The 23,518-nt window shown below is 40.8% G+C and overlaps 1 protein-coding gene across 1 annotated transcript; it reads left to right on the top strand.

Annotated features, from left to right (window-relative positions):
- Positions 1-4,775: 4,775 nt before the first annotated feature.
- On the top strand, positions 4,776-15,478 carry rnd1b (Rho family GTPase 1b). The gene is made up of 5 exons (XM_026367032.1): positions 4,776-5,030; positions 5,543-5,630; positions 11,981-12,090; positions 12,249-12,383; positions 12,531-15,478. Exons 1-5 carry the CDS (start codon positions 4,911-4,913, stop codon positions 12,774-12,776), a joined length of 699 nt encoding a protein of 232 aa, XP_026222817.1. The 5' UTR covers positions 4,776-4,910; the 3' UTR covers positions 12,777-15,478.
- Positions 15,479-23,518: the final 8,040 nt, after the last annotated feature.

The raw sequence follows: 23,518 nt of genomic DNA, 5'->3' as shown, positions 1-23,518 counted from the left end.
AATCATAGTCTTATATGTGACTTTATCTTCATTGTCTTTAGTGGACTTTAAAACATAAAAAAAACCTTATTGAGTAGATTTAGATAGGATTAATCAAGGCCTATGCATTACCTCAGAAGGTGTGATGATTCCAGTGATTCTTGAAACCAGTCAGGAACATCTCTGCATTTTGTTCTCTTCTTTTAACATATCACAATTTTTATCATTTAAATTTAAAACCTAAATGTAGCTCCATGGTGTAGAAGTAAATAAAGAAGTGTGTGGACTCCAAATTATGCTTTGGCTGTTAAAAAATAGTCTCAGTTAATAATCTCAGTAAAAAAAGAAGTACATATGTAGCGTACACTTACATCTTTCTTCCTCTACACCATTGTGCTAAAACATAGAGGACACGGGAAATTCTCTGAGCACATGAACAGACTACAAAGGGTTACTTACTAACAAGCATAAGTAAATAATTTCATTATCTTTTGGCATAAACAGCTCAAATCTGCATGTGTACTGCAGGAGTGTAAATATAAAGAGGACGACCTCTGGTGGTGTATTTATGTTATTACAGGTCTTATAACCACTGCTGATTCTCAGCCCACTGCAAACTAACATGATATACATTAAACATGCATCCACAAAAATGTTATTATTCAAAGTTTTATCCAAACTTAGCATAAGCAGCACTTGTCCATATTGTTAATTTAATCATCTGTCTGCCTCCATTTCATAACTAGCAGTACTCACAATTGAATCACAAATGTGATTCTAAAAAAAGTAAACAAGCACTAAAATTCTTACATGCTGGCATCCGCTTTTACCATATAAACCTATAGAACTCAGCTAACATAGCACCTATGTAAATAATCTAATGTATGGCATGACATATTGTATTCCTGTTTCATCAAAAAGACTTTTTTGGACCATTGTCAAGCGAGCTGTTCACTCATCAGAGAAAATCGACATGAGCTACATAACGAGTCACATTTATGCATTATCAAGCTTAAACTGTACATACTGTATATTCAACATGCAAATATGAATAATATTATCAAATTGCACAGAATTAACAAACGCTGACAGAAAGTAGGAGGGTTTTAGTCAGAGCACACAGTTCTATATTCAGCGCCTCAGACGCATGTGTTTATATGTATTTTTTGCTCTTTTTTTTGAAAGGTGCACTGCAGTTATTTAGGACCACCGTAAAGATTACTTCCACTGACACCCACATTCATTTTCTGAAGGACCCGGTTTGAGATACATAGCGCAGAACCTTCTTTTAAGAATAAAAAACAACTATAGAACAGCTTCTCCTATTTGTTTGTATTGCAGGAAATTTCTACAAAAGGTTAATCATTCTTTGGATGTCCAAAGCACAATTTTTTACAACTATCATTTCCTATTGTGTTTTACTTGCCTAAATTCTGTATGCAATACAAAGTCTGGCATTGACGAGACATGTCCTCAGTTATGATGGGGTATAATTGCACTACTATCATTTATATGTCTGCTTTATGATGCAATACATGCACTGAATGTTCTGCTGCACCCACCTCCAATACTGAACAAGCTGTCTGGTCTAGTGGTGATGTCACAATTTCCCATGGTTTCGGACAAATCGACTAGATAAATTATATCCAACAGTGTCTGATGATGAGGAGGAGGATGATATGTACGGGATGTGTCTTTTGTCAATAGCACATTTGAAAGACGGGGTGAATTAAAAAAAACTATATTTAAGTAAGGTCTGTGTCTGGTGTTTTTTTGTTTTTCAGTTCATAATAACACCAACAGATGGCAGACGTGGTATGTGTGTAACTTCAGGTGCTCCTGATGCTTCTGAACAATCGATTCATCTTAATGACACAACAAAAGCTTTATCTAACTTTTTTTTTAGTTCTGGTTTTAACTGCCCGGATTTTAAGGTGAGCACTTTTGATCTGAATAGGTCATGTTTTCATTTTAGGCCTTTAAATATGGTTTCAGTTAAAGAATGGTTTCAGATAAATTTAGATACATCTCACTGATTCATGAACATATTTTCCCAGATTGGTGTAAAAGGTCATGACTATCCTGCTCCAATCCAACATTTTGGACATTGAGTAAGTGCACTGCACCTGGAGCTGCATTATATTTTATGATCCGCCCAACCTGACAAATGCTTGGTAGCATTTATAGAGGAAATCACAATCAGTCTGTTCAAATCATTCATAACTGCGTCCATATGCTCCTTCAGATTCAGCACCCGCTCATACATTTGCCACAGAAACGTGTGTTGTTACGACCTCTATCTGAAGACGATCATTGTTTGCCATCTGTCCTGTACTAGTAATGCCACATTTCATTGATTGCTGGCCTGCATCACTTCAACCTAACTAGAATGTCACATGTGAAGTTCATGCTAGAAACCTTGGGTTAAAACACCGTCTGCTGGAGACTCTGTGGAAGGAAAATGTCTCAGTTAACTGCCTGGAAGTCTTGAGGGGAAGATAATGAGTCAGCTTTTGTCTGTGATCCTGAGGCCGTGTGTAGACTTCTGTTACTGTCTCATTGTGTTGATGTTAATTACCAACACTGTCATCAAATATGTGGAGGTGTGATGGCTTGAAGCGTCAATGCAGTAGTGCCCATTTCCTCCCCAGCCTCCTCCTCCTCATGCTCTAGTATCAGCCATATTGGAAGGTGTCACTTTATGCCTGATGATTATTCACAGCCACCTGTCTGTTCCCGTCCCATTAGAAGAACTCTGTTGCACAGGCAGCTATGTCTTCCCGGCCCTTTGGAAGGTTAGAGAGAGTTCATGGTCTGCAACTTTCTTTCTTCCTGTGTTGAAGAATTATTCATGACCAAAAAGCAGGATAGCACAAAACTCTTGGCACTGTACACATGTGCACCCACTTCCGCTTTAATACATCCATTGTCATGGCTGCACAAGTCATCTGTAATGAAGTGTTTTTAATGGATCAGTACATTAAGAAAGATCTCACAGTCTGAAATCTCAGCAGATTCCTGCCCTCGTTTCTCAGCACATGTTGATAAATATCAGGTTTCACAATATTATTTCTGTCCCTTCTGAGACAAAGAGCCATCTAACCTCTGCACTGATAATAAATAAATTCATTGGTAGCAAGTTCGGTGCAACTTGGCAACAACACAATAAATCTTTAAAAATTAAAGAAACAATATATTAGATGATAAAGAAGGTTCTGAAACTGAGACCAATGCTGCCTCAGTGATCAACAGTATAACTATTATAATACTGATTATTAAATCTTTCTGAAACACTCCAGTCTCTAGCTCCTCATTTCTCTTTCAGTAGCCTGTATCATTATTATAATTATTAATTATTATTTATTATTGTCACCTGTAATCACCAGCATCAGATCAGTTTGGAGACCTTCTTATTTAGTAAGAATAAAACATTGTTTAAACTCAATTTTATTTGTACAACTTTTTTCTATACGTAACACTTTATTGACTTTATTGACACTGATTGTCAGCAGTATTATATTATATAAATATTATAAGGCTGGTGTAAAATCACATCTTATCACAGAGAAAGAGAGAAAGATCAGTCAAACTGGTGGAAATGAAAAACTGACATACAGACACACTGGGCTGTAAAACACAGACAAGTCCCAGCATGGGGGATGAATGATATGGGGTGGCAAATTGCTTTGACCTACTGGGGGGAAATCTGCAAGAGCTCAGAGTGGAAACAGTAAATAAATTAGCTGGTAGGCCGCCAGACACACTTAATTGACTTTTATCTTTTAATTCTCCCTCCACTCGCTAACAACAAGATGCTGTTTCCATACAGTAATAACCTTCAGGGTGTGAAAGTCAGTGCCTTCGTGTCTCCATGGGCTTGACCGGCACAAGTGAGAGGAAAGACTTCTGACATGACCCTGTGGGCAGCCGAAGGCTGGTCACCTATCAGGGGGGCTCACACTCTCCCACCACATGTCATCGTGGTGGGATTACACTGGAAGACACTGACACAGGTCACACTGCCCTTTGATCAGCATTAAACATTTGCATGTTTAAATTGTATCTGACTTGGGACAGCTGTCATAGTGCAACCAGCAATTTAATATGAGTTTCATAGCAAATCCCAGATGAAAGAAGCTCGGAGATCATTTCTTTCATTCCAGAGTCGATTACATTTCCTTCTTCATACTCTGCTAAATCCGTGTCAGGGAATTTCACACCAGCTTTAGAAGATAAGGATCACTTTCAAAAGGAGGAGGCCGAATTGCTCTTATAAAACTCATATGACTCTGTTGTGCCCATTAAAGTAAACTAATTAGTCCACTGTGAATTGTTTCAACAGCCCCATTGTCCCCAGTCGGTGGTATGCTATTGATCTGAGAAAGTCAATCTAATCAATTTGCAGGAAGTCGAGTGATAAGACCCACAGGTGAGAAAGGAGAAGTCTGCAGTGTCTGACTGCTACTGGAGTTATTATATATTATAAAAGCAAAAGAAGTGGAGAATGAACTCAGTGGCTTGCTCTTAATATCAGCTTTAGTTGATCTGATTGTAACAGAACTAAATAGTTGTATTAAATTGTTCTTAATATAGTTTGGACTCAATTCTGATTTAAATAAAACAAACCCCAGTCTGTGCTCGTTGTTCTGTCGTCCTGCTCTCTGAGAAGCCCCCTGAGTGTAGTACCGGGATGTTAGAAAGCCTGTGGAGTGCTGAGCTGCCATTGGCTGCCGCTCCTCTGTATAAAGAGCCGCAGTGGCAAATTCAATCAGATCAACTGTGCGCACATCCTGGGAGAGAGCCAGACGCCAGAGAGCCTCGATCACACTGGGACCATCTCGGGGCTTTTTAGTTGTTTTTTTTTTCCTGCTTCTGTTTGTTTGTGATATTCTCTGCAACGAAAGCTGTTACTCACTGCTGTCATTAAAACCATGAAGGAAAGGAGGAATACACAGCCGATGGTGGTGAGATGTAAACTGGTTCTTGTTGGAGACGTTCAATGCGGAAAAACGGCGATGTTGCAAGTCTTAGCGAAGGACTGCTACCCAGAGGTATGCTGCATGCTCATGTTTGTGAAAAGAATATACCTTTTAACGGATGCACATACAGCTGTTATGTGTTTTGCTGGTGATCAGGGTGTTAGTCTGTTTATACTGACTGAATGTGGCAGGGGGCAAAAATCGGTGCGTCTGTTGCAGACAGCACAGTTTGCATGCGCATTTTCAAGGTTTTGTGTTTTTGGTTTATTTTAAATTCTTTCACTGTGATACCTTAAATTGCACGAGCTTTTTCGTGATGAATACAATGTCCTGTCATTGCATTCATTAACCTTTTTTTATGTTATAATTGGTGTGTGGTGAATTTATCCTGCAGCTGCAGTGAAAGTGACTGATTGATGTAAAATTCCTTCAAATTGAGATTTTTTTTTTTTATTTGGCTTATTGTTTGATTGACCTCTCAGTCTGTTTTTCTATGTTGTACTACTTAGTTAGATAAAATCACATTACCTGTAGCTGACTGGCACCTCTTCACTAATGGCACCATGTTGCTAATTGCTCCCCAGACCTATGTGCCCACGGTTTTTGAAAACTACACAGCCTGCTTGGAGCTGGAGGAGCAGCGAGTGGAGCTCAGCCTGTGGGACACTTCAGGTAACTGATCACCCTCTCCCCTGTCTGTCTAAGCATATCATGGCATGCCACTGCGCCTGCACCTCTAAAGGAGACTGAAATATTAGGCAGTGCACTGTGCATATAATGAGTGCGTGGCTCAGCTGAAAGGAGAGCTGCGTCTTTGAATTTCCTCCTCAGAAATGGATCTTTTCGAGGACAAGAAATCTAATTGTCACGCTCCTTTTATTCCCTGTCCATCTCAGAATAAAGGAAAATGAAAGTGATGTTTAATGACATAAAGGCTTCTGAGCTCTATTGTTGATGTAAGTGCCAGGGTTGAACTGCAGCACCTCGGTCATGTTCACATCTTTAAATTACAGCCGGTTCATTTTAATGTCCTTTTATCAGATGCATTTATTGCATGTGGCACGACAAAGGACTGAAAATCTAAACGTATATTGCTGTTCCTAATATGTGTCACTGGAAACAAGGCAGAAAGGGAGTGATTATTCCGCTTCACTTGTCATTATTGCTGACTTTGTGCATCATATGTTCATTTACACTGAGCGTGAAAAAGAGGGTCAATGTGTCAGTGTGGATCACCCCGGGGATCTGCTGTTTAGCGTGTTGACCTGAATACTACAAACACGGGTGTGTAGCACCTGTTTGATTTCCTTCATGCTCACTGCACTGCACACTTCAGCCCACATTCCTCTGCATTCACACTTATGCTGGATGTATCTACAAACCTCACTAGGTCACTGTGGCTGAGCAAGTTGTGATTGTGTGTGTGTTTTTTTTTTCCTGTTTGTTTGTTTGTTATGTGTATCTGTACAACTCCTTTATGTAACAGACCCACTTGTGTGAGACGATGCAGTATTTACTGTGTTCTCGTATTGCTTTTCCCCTGTTCTCCCAATGTGGCAATAGGAAATAGCAGTAGTAAGTGCGAGTCCCTCACCAGACCAAATCCTGCTTTTTAATCCCAGACTGCCGACCTTTGGTCAGGCCAGCAGGAGTGGGCCTGGTGCCGGGGGTTGATGGGCACACAGATCGACATCCTGTTGAGCAGAAAGGTTTTCTGGAGCAGACAGACAGGAGGCAGAGAAACTCTGGTGACCTGCATTTGCTTCCATATGCTACCACAGGTCGCTCGCTAGAACAGCATGATGCAGGGGATTAAGACTCTGAATAGGACCAGTGGGCCACCCCTTCTGACTGACCCAATGAGTTAGTTCCTTCTTTCGTTTTTGCTTTACTTCTTTTTCCCCCCGCTCTCATTGAACATAATTCTTCTTTCTGTTGCTTCCTTTCTCTGCTCTTATCGCCAATTTTCATGCAATATCCAAAATCATACCAGTTAGTTTGCAGCTAAGACGAACAATAAATACACCCATGTGAATATTTCTATCTGTAATATACTGATGAGATTTGGATTTGATGTAAGAATAATTTGCTCCCTTTCTTCACATAAAGGAAAATTTAACCCCCCCCCCCCCCCCCCTATTGTCCTAGCCTGTTCTAGCCTATATGGATTGTATCCATATAGGCTGATGACTGACAGGCACAAAGGAGACATGTTGGTCACAATGTATAGTTTCCTCTTCTTACTATAATTTGCTGTAATTACGTGGAGTTGTGCTGCTGTGGCTTCACCACACCAAGACAGTCTCCTCATTATCCCAACTCCCTCTCATTGATCGAACTGACCTCATCACTAGCTCCACATGGCAGGCAGTTCCTTCACCCAGCTTCTCTGAGCATTGGATTTACAGACCAAAATCAATCCACCAGTTTTAATCAGTCTGGTCTGATTGGACATGAAGGGGGGGGGGAGGGAAAGAGGGCAAGACGAACGTCATCCACTGACTGTAACTCATGAATAGTGAATAATGAACCTCGTTAGTGTTTATTTCAGGTTAAGTGGTCATGCTGATAAAAGCTTTGCTTAAAGTGTTCACATATAATAATCTGGAACAGACCCAATTTCAATTTACACTGATAGAGTAGTGTAGTAATACTGATGTCAGAGGAAAAGAGAGCTGTTGTTAATAGACAATAATCATTAAAATGCCTATGTCATTTTATTTTTAGGGTTCTGTCTGTTTTAGGGTTACATCTAAGATCATTTTCATTTGATCTATAAGTTATTTAAATCTATCAACAAATTGCTTTTGCCCAAGTATTAGTCCATCAGAATTTACAATAACAAAAAACAGAAAAATAGCAGATCATGGTACTACTTGATGTTTGAATAATGATTGTCAACTGACCAACTAATAGTAACAGATCTAATTTACTGTTTAGTGAGGAAAAAAATGATAAGTCATTAAAATGTGTGGCTCGTTTAAGTACTAGTCCTGACAACTGTTTTTGGTTCAGCAGGCCGGTTAAACTTGTCAAATTCACCTTTACAATTAATGATTTTAACTTCTGACTAGGACTTTTTGAAGAAGTGGAAAAAAATACTTGAGTACTATTTTCAATTAGTGCACATCGATACTTGATTTATTATTTTGATCCAGAGCCCAGAGATTGACCGACTTTCACAGTGTTAGTTTACAAAGTAAAGCTTGTTAACAGTTCAGACGTGGTGATGCTCACGAACAAAGAAATGTCCTCGCTCTCCCAGTAGGGATTTTGGCTTCAGGACTCACTCTGACTGGCTCTGCCATGTGAAACAAGGGAACAACTGTCTGATGCAATGTTCTGCGCTTTTTGACCGAGCTGTGAAGCCCATAGTTATCAGCTGCGGCAGCAGAGCACCACAGCTCCCAGCTGGCTGAGTGTGGGTGGAGGGGCAGGGCTGCTCTCATCCCCAAATCTGTGAGTCATCCCAACTCTGGATCATTAATCTGTCTGACCCCTGCATTTTCACTGTCGGAGAGGAGTGTGCTAATGATGAAGACTTGCTATGCCACTCGGTTGATTTAGGACACATACACAGAAGTACACTCACAGTTATTCATGCACACACAGAAAAGCGTATCCTCCCCTCCCCCATGTGTACAATCCAACACAAGGCCCGTCGTCTTGGCCTGTGAAGCCTACTTCTACTTTGGCCCAATTTCCACCACAACACTTAGCTCTGGGCACCGCACCATCAAGATGGATGGAGTCGAGCTCAGCCGCAGGAATTTGGTTATGCTCTTTTCTTTTCCTTCCTTTCCCCAGTTAGTCAGCCTCACTCTCCATGTTTCATGCTTCACAAACTCTCCATCTGTTGTAGAGGCATGCTGTTGAGAAAGAAGGGAAGAAAGGAAACATTTGGGCCATGCCTAGGCTCTGCATGCGCACTGATCTGCCTATCCAAACCATTCTCTAGGTTGTTGCAGTGAATAGGAGGGAAGAGAGGGAAAGAGACAGACACTGGTACTCTGATATTAGACTGCAGGGGGTGAAGGATTAATGGCATAGGAGGGCTCTTTGTGATCTGCCTCAGTAGGAAGCACTCCTGCTTTCCCTCCTCTATTCCTCCTGGCTTTTTTCTTGCCACAATTGAAACGGCTATTTCTTCCAGGATTAGAATCTGGGTCTTGGAGTGTCAGGAGAGTGCTGCAACTGTACCAACACAGCATGTTGAGCAGCTTCAAATACTAATATTTACTCATTCCTGTCATTTCATTATTTATTTCCTAGAAACGTGTGCTAAATATGCACGTCTAGCGAATCATCCATCCTTTGTCCAAAAGAAAAGATAACATCAATTTTAGCAGAGGGCTCAGTAAAATAAAAAATGCCTGTGTCTCACTATCTTCTTTTCCTTTAGGCAGGGTAAATCATTTGTCAACTTAAATTGCAAAGGCTTTTGGACCCCCAGCACAGCTTTCTATTGATTGATGCATTTAGATCAGTGACCATTTAATGCAGAATCACAACCGAGCTGCCTTTTCGGGAGATTAAGAAGATTTAAGAGCACCTCCTGACTCTCGATAGAGATACCTCAGAAATGTGACACACACACACACACACACACTCATCCCACTGGTGCTCTCGATTGTTCTGATTTTAATGTGTGTCAATTTTCACAGTCAGCAAGCGCAAAGTTGACTCACAGATGAGCGTGGCTTTTCCTGCTCCAGCTCTAGGTGTAAAAGGTTGTTAGGGCAGTAATGCAATTTGCATTCTCAAGGTGGTGACATCTTTGTGCAAATACAGCTGTAGTAAATCATTTGCTTTAATCACAAGGTTTCTGTTAATTTCTTATTAAAGAGGACACCGGTAATATTTCATTCTGTGGCATACAGTACCAGTGGGGCCGTAATACTACAACCAAGTCCCTTTGTTCCTTTACAGCAATGTTTACTTTCTTCAGGACAATGAGCCCTGAGGAATTTCATCATCACAGCTTGTCATTATTCCACTCACAGCGCCCGGCAGCTGGCAAATCCAGTTTCACCCTTTGATAATGTGGAAAAACATTAAGTATTCATGAGACGGATCTATAAGGACACGTCCATGTTGTGTGTGCTTTTTTTACATGTTTTTCTATTTGTAGTCTAATCTAATGAGTGATTACACAGATTGCTTTTGTTATCTGTAGCTATAAGAGGAACACTGAATCCCTTTTGGGATTTACATGCAGCCTGAAGTAAACACGTTAATGCCATTGAGCTGCTTCTCTTCCGTTTCATCTTATCACAGATAGGGATCACCTCTGGATGCTGCCAAATTTAAATAGTGACTCTGTGTGTCATTAGGTGGGGTCCTGGCATGTTTTTTAAATGTGTTTTTGTGTGATGGATGCATGTCTGGGGTCCCCAGAGCAGATTAAATGTCCCCAATTGTAGGTGGGTGGGCAGTTCGCGGTGTAAAATGATTGATTGGCAGTTAAGGCGAGTCTTTATTGAGAGGTGGGAGGAATGCCTGATGTAGATGGTGGATTCCAAGGCTGTTGCTGTGGTAACAGAGGGACTGGAGGTACTGCATGCCGAGCAGAGGATTTTTGGGGGGGTGGTTTACTTCTGAGCATGAATAGTAGCGTCTGCCTGCCCTGAGCCCTACCGTTCCACTTGCGTAATCTACTGCAAGAGAACATCAATGAGGATTGAGGGCTCGATTGTCATCTTCTCGCTCTCTCAAATGCCAGCAGAGGATAAAGGAGCAGCGAAAAGAGACGTTTCAGGGACGGCAAAGTGAGGCTCAGCAGGAGGAGTGATGCCAGTTGCACATAATCCCTGCAGCAGGATTCTTCTGCTCTGCCCCTGCAGCTTGATCACACAGCTTATGCTCTGACCAGCTGACTGTTATCACAGCCATCAATACCTGAAACGACCCTTACATATTTTAAAAGACAACCTCAGCCTTTTGGGGCCTTACAGTACGACACAGTATTAAAAATTACAAGCGGGGTTCCATCTTACATTGAAGATGACTGAAACATTGAGGACTTGTTTTTTAAAATGGTTGCTGCAACATTCCTTTAAAATGTTTATCTCACTAATCAGTAGCATTAAGCTCTGAAAATATGCCTTTGACATATACACTACCTGTCCAAAGAAAATAAAATCAACACCTGGATTTAACTAAAGAAACAGATGAAAGTCTCCCATTAGAAAATTACTGCATGCAAAAGATGTTAATCTGTTTCAGAAGGGTCAAATTATTGGCATGAATCAAGCAAAGAAAACATCTAAGGAGATTGATGAAACTACTGAAACTGGGTTAAGAACTGTCCAATGGAAGAAGAAGTGGTGTGATGAGTCCAGATTTACCCTGCTCCAGAGTGATGGGTGCATCAGGGTAAGAAGAGAGGCATCATGCCTAGTGCCAACTGTACAAGCCTGTGGGGGCAGTCCTATGATCTGGTGTTGCTGCTGCGGTCAGCTGACTGCCTCAATATACTGAATGACCAGGTAATTCCATCAATGGATTTTTTTCTTCCCTGACGCCACGGACATATTCTTAAATGTCAGGATTCATCGGGCTCAAATTGTGTAAGAGTGGTTCAGGGAGCATGACACATTTTCACATATGGATTGGCCACCACATAGTCCAGACCTGAACCCCATAGAGAATATTTGGGATGTGCTGGAGAAGACATTGTGCAGCGGTCCGATTCTCCCGTCATCAATACAAGATCTTGGCAAAAAATTAATCTCTGGTATCTCTGGACGAGAATAAATGTTGTGACATTGCAGAAGCTTATCGAAACAATGCAATGGTGAATGTGTACTGTAGTCAAAGCTAAAGGCGGTTCAACAAAACACTAGTGTGACTTTTTTTTGGATGGGTATTGTTTTTGTTTTTTATGTGGGTGAGGATTATAAGTTATGTGCTGGAAAATCTGTGAAAGTTATGTGCTCAGCATTTATGGCCAAAAGATAAAATCAGACATTCTTGTATATTTATCAGTTTTAACCGGACGATTCTCTTCTCTTCCCTCTAAGGTTCTCCATACTACGACAACGTGAGGCCTCTGTGCTACAGTGACTCAGATGCAGTTTTGCTGTGTTTTGACATCAGCCGCCCTGACACTGTAGACAGCAGTCTGAAGAAGGTAACAGCTTCAGTACTTTACTTCAAAGTCTTCTTTTCCAACACTGTGTGTTTTCTTTTCTTTATTTTAATCTACAACATATTGTTTATTTACAGTTTATTTCCTGTGAGTTTTGCAAATCCACCCTGATTTAGTCTTGACATTTTGTGTGTCCACAGTGGAAAACTGAGATCCTAGACTTCTGTCCAAGCACACGTATCCTGCTCATTGGATGTAAGACAGACCTGCGCAAAGACGTCTGCACGCTGATGGAGCTGTCCAATCAGAAACAGACTCCCATCACCTATGAGCAGGTGAGAGAAAATAAATATCACAGGAAGAGTTTTTTTAGGAATACAGTTAATACTAAATAATACATGGTGACCCTGGTGCAAATAGAAAACCTTACAAATGTCTTAGGATCCTATGAACAGCAGCCTTTATCACTCGATTTATTGCAGGGTTCTGCTATGGCCAAACAGCTGGGTGCAGAGGCTTATCTGGAGTGCTCAGCTTTCACCTCGGAGAAAAGCATCCACAGCATCTTCCGCACTGCAGCGATGGCCTGCATCAACAAGCTGCAGCCTCTCCCGAAATCCAGCCCCACCCGCCGCCTCTCCAAAAGACTTCTCCACCTGCCCAGCAAGTCTGATTTGCTCTCCTCCACCTTCAAGAAGGAGAAGGCCAAGAGCTGCTCGGTCATGTGAGTGGAGACCTCTTGGGTCACAGTTCTCACATGCAACCCCCAGCCCCTGCCTCTTTGGTCTCGGGGAAGGGGGGGTGGGCACGATGGTTTTATCAGGGCTTCCTGCTGAATCCTTCCCTCACCCCCCCAGAAACCAAACACCCCTCAGAAGAGGTGGACACCTTGCTGTCCACTTGCTCCTGAACCTTTCAGCGCACATTCATCTTTTTTCATTACTGTTTCTCTTGCTTTCAAACAAACAATAGTCAAGGTTTGATCATCAAGCTGTCATTTTTTCCACCTGTAAACAGTATGCAACTATAATGGTGTTACATCTGTCTGATTTTACTATCTCTAGGCACATGTTGATTTTGTCCAAATTGGAAATGTGCAACGTGTGACGTTTAATCTTGTGATGTAAATGCCTCTCAGACAAATCAATGGATATTTTTCTAAGTACAAAAATTAATCTAGCATGAAACTGTCAGGAATTAGCAAACTCCTGTACATCCCTCTTAGTAAGGTGTGTGTGTGAGGTGTGAAATAGCTTGTGGGGGGGTGTCCCCTTTTAGGCCTGCAAAAGCACAGAGATGTAGAGTGAGCACTGTGACAAAGCACGGTGAGAGCTATTACATAGTGAGCTGTTCTCATTGTCTCAGCGGTGATGGGAGCTGAGATAAGAGCTGTGAGCACAGGCTACTGTGTAGACGGCAGTCTGTGCCATATCAGCCTGCATGGATTGTTGATACGCGGTTGTGTAGGACAGCGCTGCTCCACAGGCTTTCAGTGGACTAAGTCGAGGAGGCTGAAGTGCCCCCATGTGTACAAAATGACTGCAGAAATGAGGACACACACAGAAGTAAGGCAGGTTTAGCTGTGCTTCCAGGGTCTCTACTGTCAGAGCTGGAACCTATTTTGAAATTCTTTGGTGATGGGACAGACATTTTAATGGATGAAAAACAGACGCTTTTGTTGTTGTGACCAGGAGCAGAGACGCAAAACGGTTCGATGCGGAGCTTATAAGTGTAATTGATGAATCTGTGGCTGGTTGTTTGATCCAGTCAGTGTTATGAGGCATTTCTAAAGCATAGGAAGACACCTAATTCAGGCTCTCTACTAATGGGAAAATCTAGTTTGTAGTTTTCAAATTCCTCAAAAGATTTGTAGCATTGCATTGTTGACAGTTTTTCAACAATCCTCAAATGGTATGCAGCAGAAAAATACCTTTCATATCATTTTTCCCAGAAGTCACTAAGATTTTTTTGACTACTGTAATATGCTTGTGGATTACTCTCATTTGCAACATCCAATGTAGCACCCCCAACGTGATTCTACTCTTCCAAGATGACTCAAGTTTTTGTGTTTGTACAATCTTGATAATCTATTGACCTCCAATAAGCAGCACTTACTGTAGGTTGAGACAACAGCAAAAATTTGACCCTTTTTTTTAAGCTTAAATCTTTGGCTTGATGGTTATGTGTGTGTGCAGCATTGATCTCTGTGCTTCTAACCATAAAGCAATAATGATTTAAGTGATTGTGATGCAAGGTAACCTGTGTGGCAATAAAGATGCAGCTTTGTGAATATTGTCATGCTATAAGTGCTCAGTGGACATCCATGTTACAGACTGAAACCATCTCTGCTGTACAAAGAAGCTGATGATCTGTGATTGCCTTTCCTCCTCTGTGTAAGTAGCCACTGATAGGCCTATATACAATAACCAATGATGACGTGCTTTAAAAATATCAGTATCTGAATACGAGAGAACGGCCGTCTTTGAGTTGGACATGCTAGACTTTGTTGTCAATTTTACATAATCCTAATAGAAACTAGTGAGGCAGTAGAACCTGAGTGAGTTGACATGCTTTTAAATTGGAAATATACTTCAAAAGTGCAACAATCATCTTGTAAAATCTTTGTAAAAAATGGGTCGTATCTGGGGAAAAAAGACATAATTGAGAAACACATAGTGAAAATGCACAGGCTGGCCCTGTCCAAAAAAGCTATTTTTCCATTATTCATTTTTTATTTATTTATTTTTTTTGTACGTAATACCATGATGTAGGTCCCATTGTTGTTTTGGATCTCGCTGAGATGGTTGTAGTGTCTTTATGGAGCTGTGGACTGCCCCTGGTAGTCGGAAAACTTAAAAGTGGTGATTTGCACAAAGGCTTCCCGTTCATGGTCACACTAAATTCCTTGACACTGCCTAGCAACAATTTGGCTTAGGAAAACGAGAGATTGGCTCTTGGGTTGGTTGTGTGGACAAAGACAGTTGGCTCACAAGAAGACATCCTCACATCCATTATTACAGGGTCAGGTATGCATTTATTGCCAGGCCAGTTGAATAAAACATTTCTTGATATTTTTCTTTGCGTTAGGCAGCTGTTGCCAGACTTTGTTATGATGGGATAGATGCTCATAGACCATGTTAATATGCAGCCTTTGTGTTGTAGTCAGTGTGTGGTACAATGGTGCAGTCAAACTCCTAAGCATGTCCTATTAAAGTTGTATGATTGTACATACCGTCTCTTGTTTTATAATCGCTGTAAGACATCTTCAAGGATGTCATATGAAAATGTTGTTGATTCAAATATTTATTTTGATAACCTATGTTTGCCTTTTTTCTTTGATTGACTTGTAAATTTGTTTAAACTCTGTTTGATTTTTTGTTTAGTTTTTTTGCTGTGTTAAATAAAGCTTGCCCTGTCTGACACCCTTGAATTGTTGCTATTTTCTCATTTAATTCACAACTTATTAATCACTGAAAATCTGCATGTTATGTGAGGATTTTCAGATCTGGTTTGTCTGGTCTATAAAGTCATGCAGAATTATATTTAATATATTTAAATTGCCCCTAATGTCATTGATCCTACAAAAAGTCTTGCAGCATATTGTGTTTTCCTCTTGAGGTGCTTATTGTTAACATTTTGACATATTAAATTTAATTTAGACTTTCATCAGACACTCCCATGGGTTTCATCAAAAGCTGCACATTTCCAAAAACTCTTAAAATAGCCAGAGGCCATTTAGTTTATGCCCTCCTGTCATTTCTCTGATCATATTCTTGTGAGGGTGTTTTAATGAAAGTAAGCAGTTGTCTCCAGTGGTGTATTACTTCAATCATCTCTGTAGGAAGTGAGGTGCTTATATTTCAGTCTTAATAATTCCTTTAACAGGCTCTGTGTCACTACATGCATGCAGAGCATGGCTCATTAATGATGGAGCAAATTAAAATCAGAATGGATGGGGGATTACTGTCATTTTTTTTTTTTATTGCTTCAAACCTGAACTAAGATCATAGTCACTAATGATTAGGGAGTGGTAATCACAGACGGAGGAAAAAAAGCATGTCAGAGTCAGATGTGTAATTACTTGACAAATGTTTAACAGCATAATAATTAGGAAGACAGTGATATCAAGTGTTCACAAAAATAATACCTGTACCTTCATTAATGGATGAATAGATAGATAGAAATCACCATAACTTCAGTGTTGGTTTTGAAGAAGCACAGGGATACTGCTCTCATCTGGCTCCAAACACACCACATCTGGTCTCTGCCAGCTGCAAAGGCGTCTAAAACTGGCCTGATGCCACTGGATATGGCAGAGAAATTAGCAGGCCAGTAAGCCCATGTGTCTTCACATTCTGCAATTCAATCATATGACACTGTCTAGTGAGTGACATCTACAAGGCAGAGTCAGTTGAAGAAGGCTGAGTAATAATGAAATGTTAATTAAAAAGTCTCTTTGGTCTGTTTCAAGGTGACTGTAAGTTTGTCTACAGAACTTACTATTAAAACTTACTATTCTGTAACTCCTTTCACATACAAGTAATATATAAATATATGAATAAACACTTGTGGTCCAGTAGTAGTAGTATTGTATCAAATTATTCTTAAAGGAATGCCGTATCAGCAGAATTTTAAATTATGATTTGGTAAAATAATCCTCAGGATACAGGACATGGTTGTGTTTGTAAAGACAAAACTCTTTTAGGTAATAAAAAACATTTTAATGTGTTGTCCACATACCCTACAACACTATTCTCCACCACATGCGCTGAAATAGTATTCATTATTTCTTACATAAAGCCTCTTGGTGGTTTTTGTTTCAATGCACCACGGTGATGCTGGAACACCTGAGGTAGAGGCTGACATCGCAAACATGCAGGCAGACGCTTTGGGTGTGAGGATGTGTAAATGGAACGCATACGCTGCTAGTCGTATTAAATTAGGCCAACATCTGGGCTGGCACAGTAACTTCAATTGCCCGCTCAGCTGTAGCTTGACCTGGAGGGCTCGGTTAAAGAGAAGTGGTATCATGACACAGTCCAGTGATCATTCAGGATCGACCCAGACATTTCTTTAAAAAAATTCATACAGATGAACCATAGAAAAGTTCTTCATCAAGCTCACTTTCACCAAGGATTACTATGTTGCCATGGGCAAAAACTGCAGAGGAGAGAGTTTTACCCACACAAAGCCAATTTAATGGCCTGTAAATCACAGTGGGATCAACACTGAGTCCCATTTTCATCTAATCAGAATATCAATTCACATAACAAAATTCCTAAGAGCAGTAATGTCATTATGTTCCTGCTGATATTTAAATCTATTAATTACATTTTATATTGATAATAGGACATGCACCAACAGACATTCTTCTATTCTATGTAGTTATGTAGTCAATACGCTCCAGTTCAAAGTGTAACCAAAGGAAAACAAAATGCCAGTGTTGGGTGTTGAACTGGGCAGTTTTTCTTCGAGTCTGGACACTGGTGTGCAAAGTGTGATTTGTGTGGAGTAATGCAGCAGTGAGTGGAGAGCCCCCGGTGTTGTTGTGTAATATTAACATCATGTTCTGGGTCCTCAGATAACTCTCTGCAAGGACGCGTCAACGCGCAGCAGAAGCAACTTGTCACTTTGTTTCCTGTTTGTGTGCAGACAGATTCCAATTTGCCACACTGAAAACAAAAGGTGCTCATGAATGCTACAGGGAAAATTGTGTGTACACGTCTGCGTGCATCTGTTCAGACATGTGCTAATCTCTGATTACTGATGAGGTGTGATGAGGTGTCGAGTCCTGCAGTGTGTGCTCTCTCGCTCTCACTCTCTCTCTTTCGCAGATACACAGACACCAGATTCTCTGCCTCTGCCGCAGTGCAGGGCAGGGCCAGAATATCCAAACCCATCAATTTCTTATTCAGCCAGTTTCACTCACATAAACCTTGTAGTATAACCGTTTTTACATGTAACAGGAAAAGATCATAAATGTTTTTACGGTTCTTACAACCTCCTGCAGGCTCACAGTCAAAGATACTTATTTTAAAATCGTGTCTTTTTCAGATACACAGTCTCCGAGGTCATTCATAAGAACTTCAATGTATTATACATCATTGTTTAATGTGTTGATGTTCCCTTGAAGAAATCTTCAGGCTCAGTCAGGACTGCACACTATTTGTTAGAGCTCCTTCACTACCCCCACCTCACTGTGTGACCCCTGACCCTAAACTGCCTCCTGTGGTTAAACCTACGGCTCCCCTAGAGCTCTCTCTTGACCTTGTGTTTCCCTGGCAGCACCACCAATAAGCTCAGTCAAATGTGAGCAATTGTTTAATGTTCCCTGTGGCCACAGTGGGAAAGAACAAGTTGTTTCTCTGATGCTGAATGTTTTTTTGTTTTTTTTGCTTATTTTTTTTTAAGGAAGCAAAGATTCATTGTGTTGTTTGGGACACATTCTTATACACGAGCCAGCATTGGCCAGAAACATGTTAGTAGGACAAGCCTGCAAATTGAGCATATGCAGTTTGGGTGAGTAATCATCCATTTATTCTAATCCTTGCTCGCTATTTATGTGTACAAGCAGTGCCTCCTCTATATTTACCTGATCTTATTTGCCAGAAAACCACATTTTAAAAGCAGGTATTGGTTGGAAGAAAAAAAATGTATTCAAGTCCTACAAGGGATGCAGTGTTATCAGTGCCAGGTGCTCTGTACCAAGTTTAGATGCTTTATGTAAGTATTGCTATTTTAATTTTGATCTGATACACACACGCCACAATAGCAAAACCACTGAGAAATGAAGTGAATAACCCAGATAATCTCTTTACAAAGGCACCGTGAAGGTGTAGGATGTTATTTAAATTCAAATAAAGTGTTGGAAGCATGAAAAATGGGCAAGAGTAAGGACCTGAGTGACAAAAGCCAAATTATGAGGGCTAGACAACTGGGTCAGAGCAGCTCCAAAACAAGTCTTGCGGTTTGTTCCTTGCATGCAGTGGACAGTACTAACCACAAGTGGACCAAAGATGACAACGACAGCAGTGACAGAGCCATGGGTTCTCAAGGCACACTGACTTTCTTACTCTAAGTGGGTAGCAAACCAGCCACAGTGCAGGTTTTAATGTTGTGGCTGATCAGTGTATATTAAATGACATTTATACTTTATTTTGTACTGTTCATTGTATAGTAAATTACCAGTGTATTTTTTTAACTATGTGTTTCTGACTCTAGAGTTCACATTTTACACAGAAGCTGTTCCCCACAGTCAGTTCACAAATGCGAACCTCGGATCCAAGCACTAGACACAGTAGACAAACTCACACAAAGCATGCACATGCTCTCTGCCTGTCTTTGTAATCACTGGGCAACCGCACACAAAAGCTGAGGCGTGCTCTGTTGTGCACAATGTGACAGTGTCTGAGCACAAGAGAGCGAGGAGGAGCACAGGGCTGTACCCTTTAGACATACAGACAGACACAGAGAAATACACACACTGGATCTGGCTATAGGCCACATCCAACATGTGTCTGCATGAGCCGAAATAACATGGCGAGATCCAGTACAGTGCCCATAAGCAGGCTTCGATGGTTTGTCCTTCATGCTAATTTAAATGCTAGATTAGGTCAGCTGCAGCAGACTGAGTGCACAGCAGTGATAATCACTTAACAATTACACCATATTGTGTCTCTGCTATGTTTCACCACCATCGTTTTAGTTTTTACTCAGTGGTCATGTGTGTAAGCACTGCTTGAGTTGCACAAATGGAGGAACTGAATCGAACTCTGGCAACCTGAACTGATGGATGAACCTGCTCAGTTAACAGGGGGAAAGCATCAGCATCTATTAAAAGGACCAGTGCATTCCTGTTAGGAGAGCATGTTTACATCACTGATCAGCGTGCATAGATGTGCGTGCATGTGTGTGACTGTTGTCCTCAGGGTCCCTGCAGCTATGCAAGAAGTATTAGAGGTGGGGGGAAAGATGGAAGACAGACAAAAGGGAGACTAAGGGTACTGCAGGCAGCACTTTGCTCATTTTTTGGTCTCCACTAGTCCTGTTAAGGGAACCATGGCTACAGGCAGTAGCATGTGCCTTTAGTGGTTTGAACAAGTGCGAGGTGTGTGTTCAGTTAAGTCCTGGATGCACTCAGGACCACAGGGCCCTCCCACTGAGCAATAACTCTTCTCCTCTTGCTTGGGGGTTGGGCAAAAAGAAATAAGAAAATGGGGAATGAGCAAAGGCCCAGGGGGATGTGTGCAGAGATGGAAGGATGTCTAAACCTCATATCTATTTGACTTCAAAATGAAGTGGAGCTCTGATAAGAAATGATATGTGCTTGTCCTGCTGCAACACACATGGACAATGGAGTGTTAAAGAAGGAGGGGTGGATCTAAAGGAGAGCAATGCCACTGATCTGTAGCGACAAGGGAGCTGTAAAAGCACAGAGAATACACACACTGAAGGGATGTTCTTACATACTCAAAGGAGGAACTGAAGCATAGAGCCCATGTAGATTACATAAGCACTGCATTGGGAAGAGGTCTTTGGTGGCTAACAGTATCCACAGGAAACTAAAAGAATGTAAGATACAGTGAAGATGTGAAGCTCAAACGACAACCTCTGAGGAAACATCAGAGAGTTTTATCGTCTGCCTTGAGGCAAATTTGTGATTTGGGATATTGGGCTGTGTAAATAAAAATTGAGTTGATTTGACACGCTCCTACAAGGCAAGCAAGGTAACTCAGCTTTGTTAAGGTATAATCTAACATGCACTTGATGTGGCCGTCACACATATCCATCCAATTTCATTGTATGGATATGTTGTCATGACAACAACAGGTAGCACATTAGTGATAAAAGCAGCCTCCTTACTTTTTTTTATTTTACAAATGGAATAGGCTCCTTTAAAAATCACACATTGTGTAATTTTTAAAGGAGGCAGTGGTGCTGCACAGTGTATTCAGAGAAAAGTGGTCTGTCCTGTTTTACGATCTACCAACAACATGCAGTATGCATCCTCTTCTTTTATAGTACAGAAGAGACAGAACAGAGTCTGTGCTTGGTGTACGGTAGATTGACATGCATGAGCACCAGATTCCCGTGAGCAGCAGTGCCGTTCCACATACAGCACATGCTGGAAAATAGTGATGCAACCTCATGACACACAAGAGGCCTGAATGCCAGAGTATGGGGCAATAAAGCATTAGGCCTTGTGCCACCCTGAGCAGCCAGAGAGCCTCTGCCAAATCCAAGGTGTTCGAGCGACAGGAACACCAATAGCAGACGTTTTGTGCATCTTTTAGCCCAGTTTCAGACTCCATACAATATATTATTGATTAAAGGTTGAAAGGATTCAAATATTTCAGCGATAACACCTCAGTTATTGGATGTTCCTGTCTGGAAAATACTGTATCTCATCTAAAGTATACAATCATACCATCCCAACTCTTGTTTTTGTGTGCATCAATACCAGAAATAAATAAAAAAAGATTTTTACATGTAAGAACTTTAAGATAAAAGACAAGTTTTAATCAATGCATGGTCTAGATACTGGAATGCAGGCTGTTACTACGCAACACATCAGCTCCAAAGATATTCCTGTGCAGGATTTTCATCCGCCCTCTGCCTGTGTCCTCCCTCCCAAAGCTGTTTCTTTTTCCTCTTTCTTCTGCTTGTCTTAGACTCACATATTCCTGGGTTTTTGATTTGCAGCTGCCTGGGGAGAGTCTTTGCTAAGTAAATATGCATTTTTTTCCCAGTTGCTCTCCCCTCTTCCTTGAAACTGACTGTAGAAGGCTTAGAGGCACCTTTGTGACAGGAATCACTATGCCACATGGGCAACATTTAAATGCTTTTACTCTCTCTCTTCTCCGTTTCTCTCTAATTACTCGCATGGCTTTTGATGTACAAAAGATCTGAGAGGAGACAAAATGTTTATATACCCGCATTTTAACTACCGTGTTGCATCATGTTACATTATTTTCTCATTTCACAGATATTCAGTTTAAATAAAACAACATAAAACAATGAAACAAATATTGTCAGTATAGCTAAACATGCAATTAAGGAGGCAACTTGGGGCTTAAATTTGTGTTAGCTATGAATGTGAAAATTATTGCCTCATATAAGTTTTAAGAATCTCTCAATGGTTCCTTTGGTTTGGAGGATTATTCCCTACTCCCTAATGAGGAAATCTTTACTGAATTGTTAGCATTACATATTAATTAATTCTTTTCTTTCTATCCAATCATGTTCTGGTAGAAATAATGGATACCAGGTAGACTGTGAATTTAAAAATAGATCTTATGACTCACTGATTTGTACGCGTTCACCGTTAATCATACAAAATGTGTATCTCCCACAATTACCTGACATGATTAAGCTTTTATCTTCCTGTTTACTCTAATGTTTCAGTGTCTAAACTGCTGAGTAAGCTGTTTGTTGTCATAAGGTGCAGCTGTTCTATTTGCTAATTGTACGAAGTCCTGCTGAGCCGTCTGGAAGTTTGATGTCTCTGCATCAACACACTACCTTAACCTTCAGAAAAGGTTAAGTAAAGTGAAAACGGGAAAACTTTCAGCTAGTGATACTAACTGAGCACTGAGTGAGTGTTATTTGGATCAATCCTCTGCATGGAAAGAAATGCAGTACAAGAAATAGTTACATCACATATTGTTAAGTAAACTATTTTTTGTGGCCCACAGTCTTTGTCAGCAGGTGCACTCTGCAGCAGCAGCCTACACTTGGCACAGCAATATAAAATACACACTTGTGCAAGCACCACAAGTTTTTCATGACCAGGACCATATTTATATATACACTGTATATTCAATTTGTGAAGCCTTAAAAGCATGTGCACAAGCTTTACCTGAGCCAGGTCCTTCTTGTAATCACAATGCTTCCTCTGTGACAGCGGCACAGCAGCGTCTGGCAATTCTGTGGAAAACAATTGGACAAGTCTTCTGTCTTCACAAATACAAATTTCTGCCAGTCTCAGTAAACATTTTATAATATAAACACTTTTCTCTAATGTGAAAAAGCTCCAGACAGCTGTTATAAGAAAGACAAGTCTTGGCTGAGATTCTTATTTGTAAAATGCTAGAAAGGTCATGCTAGTTGCCATGACAGCCACGGCTAATTGACTTACGTGAGGCAGTCTGAGAGTGAATGGTCAAAGCTGAAGATGCAGACAGGAAGCTCAACTTAAAGGTTTGGCGTTCTTCAATGTACTTTTTTTATTAGTTATGCGAACAGCCTACTGTTGCTGAATAAATCAATGACACCATGAGGGTAGGTGTAACCTGATTTAACTTGAAGAGATAAGATCTGGACACTCTCTCTCAGAAATGACAGATGATGGAGCTCCTATTCTCATATCATGGAGAAACTCAGCTGTTGCTAATGAAGAACGGCTTGCACAAAGACTTCAATCTGTGAGGCTGATAACCCAGCCAAAGACCCCGTTAGTGAAGTAAGTCAG

The sequence above is a fragment of the Anabas testudineus genome, chromosome 7 (genome assembly GCF_900324465.2).
Source record: "Anabas testudineus chromosome 7, fAnaTes1.2, whole genome shotgun sequence".
Classification (NCBI taxonomy): Eukaryota; Metazoa; Chordata; class Actinopteri; order Anabantiformes; family Anabantidae; genus Anabas; species Anabas testudineus.
The sequence above is the reverse complement of the archived record's forward strand: the minus strand, read 5'-3'. Positions and strand labels throughout refer to the sequence as shown.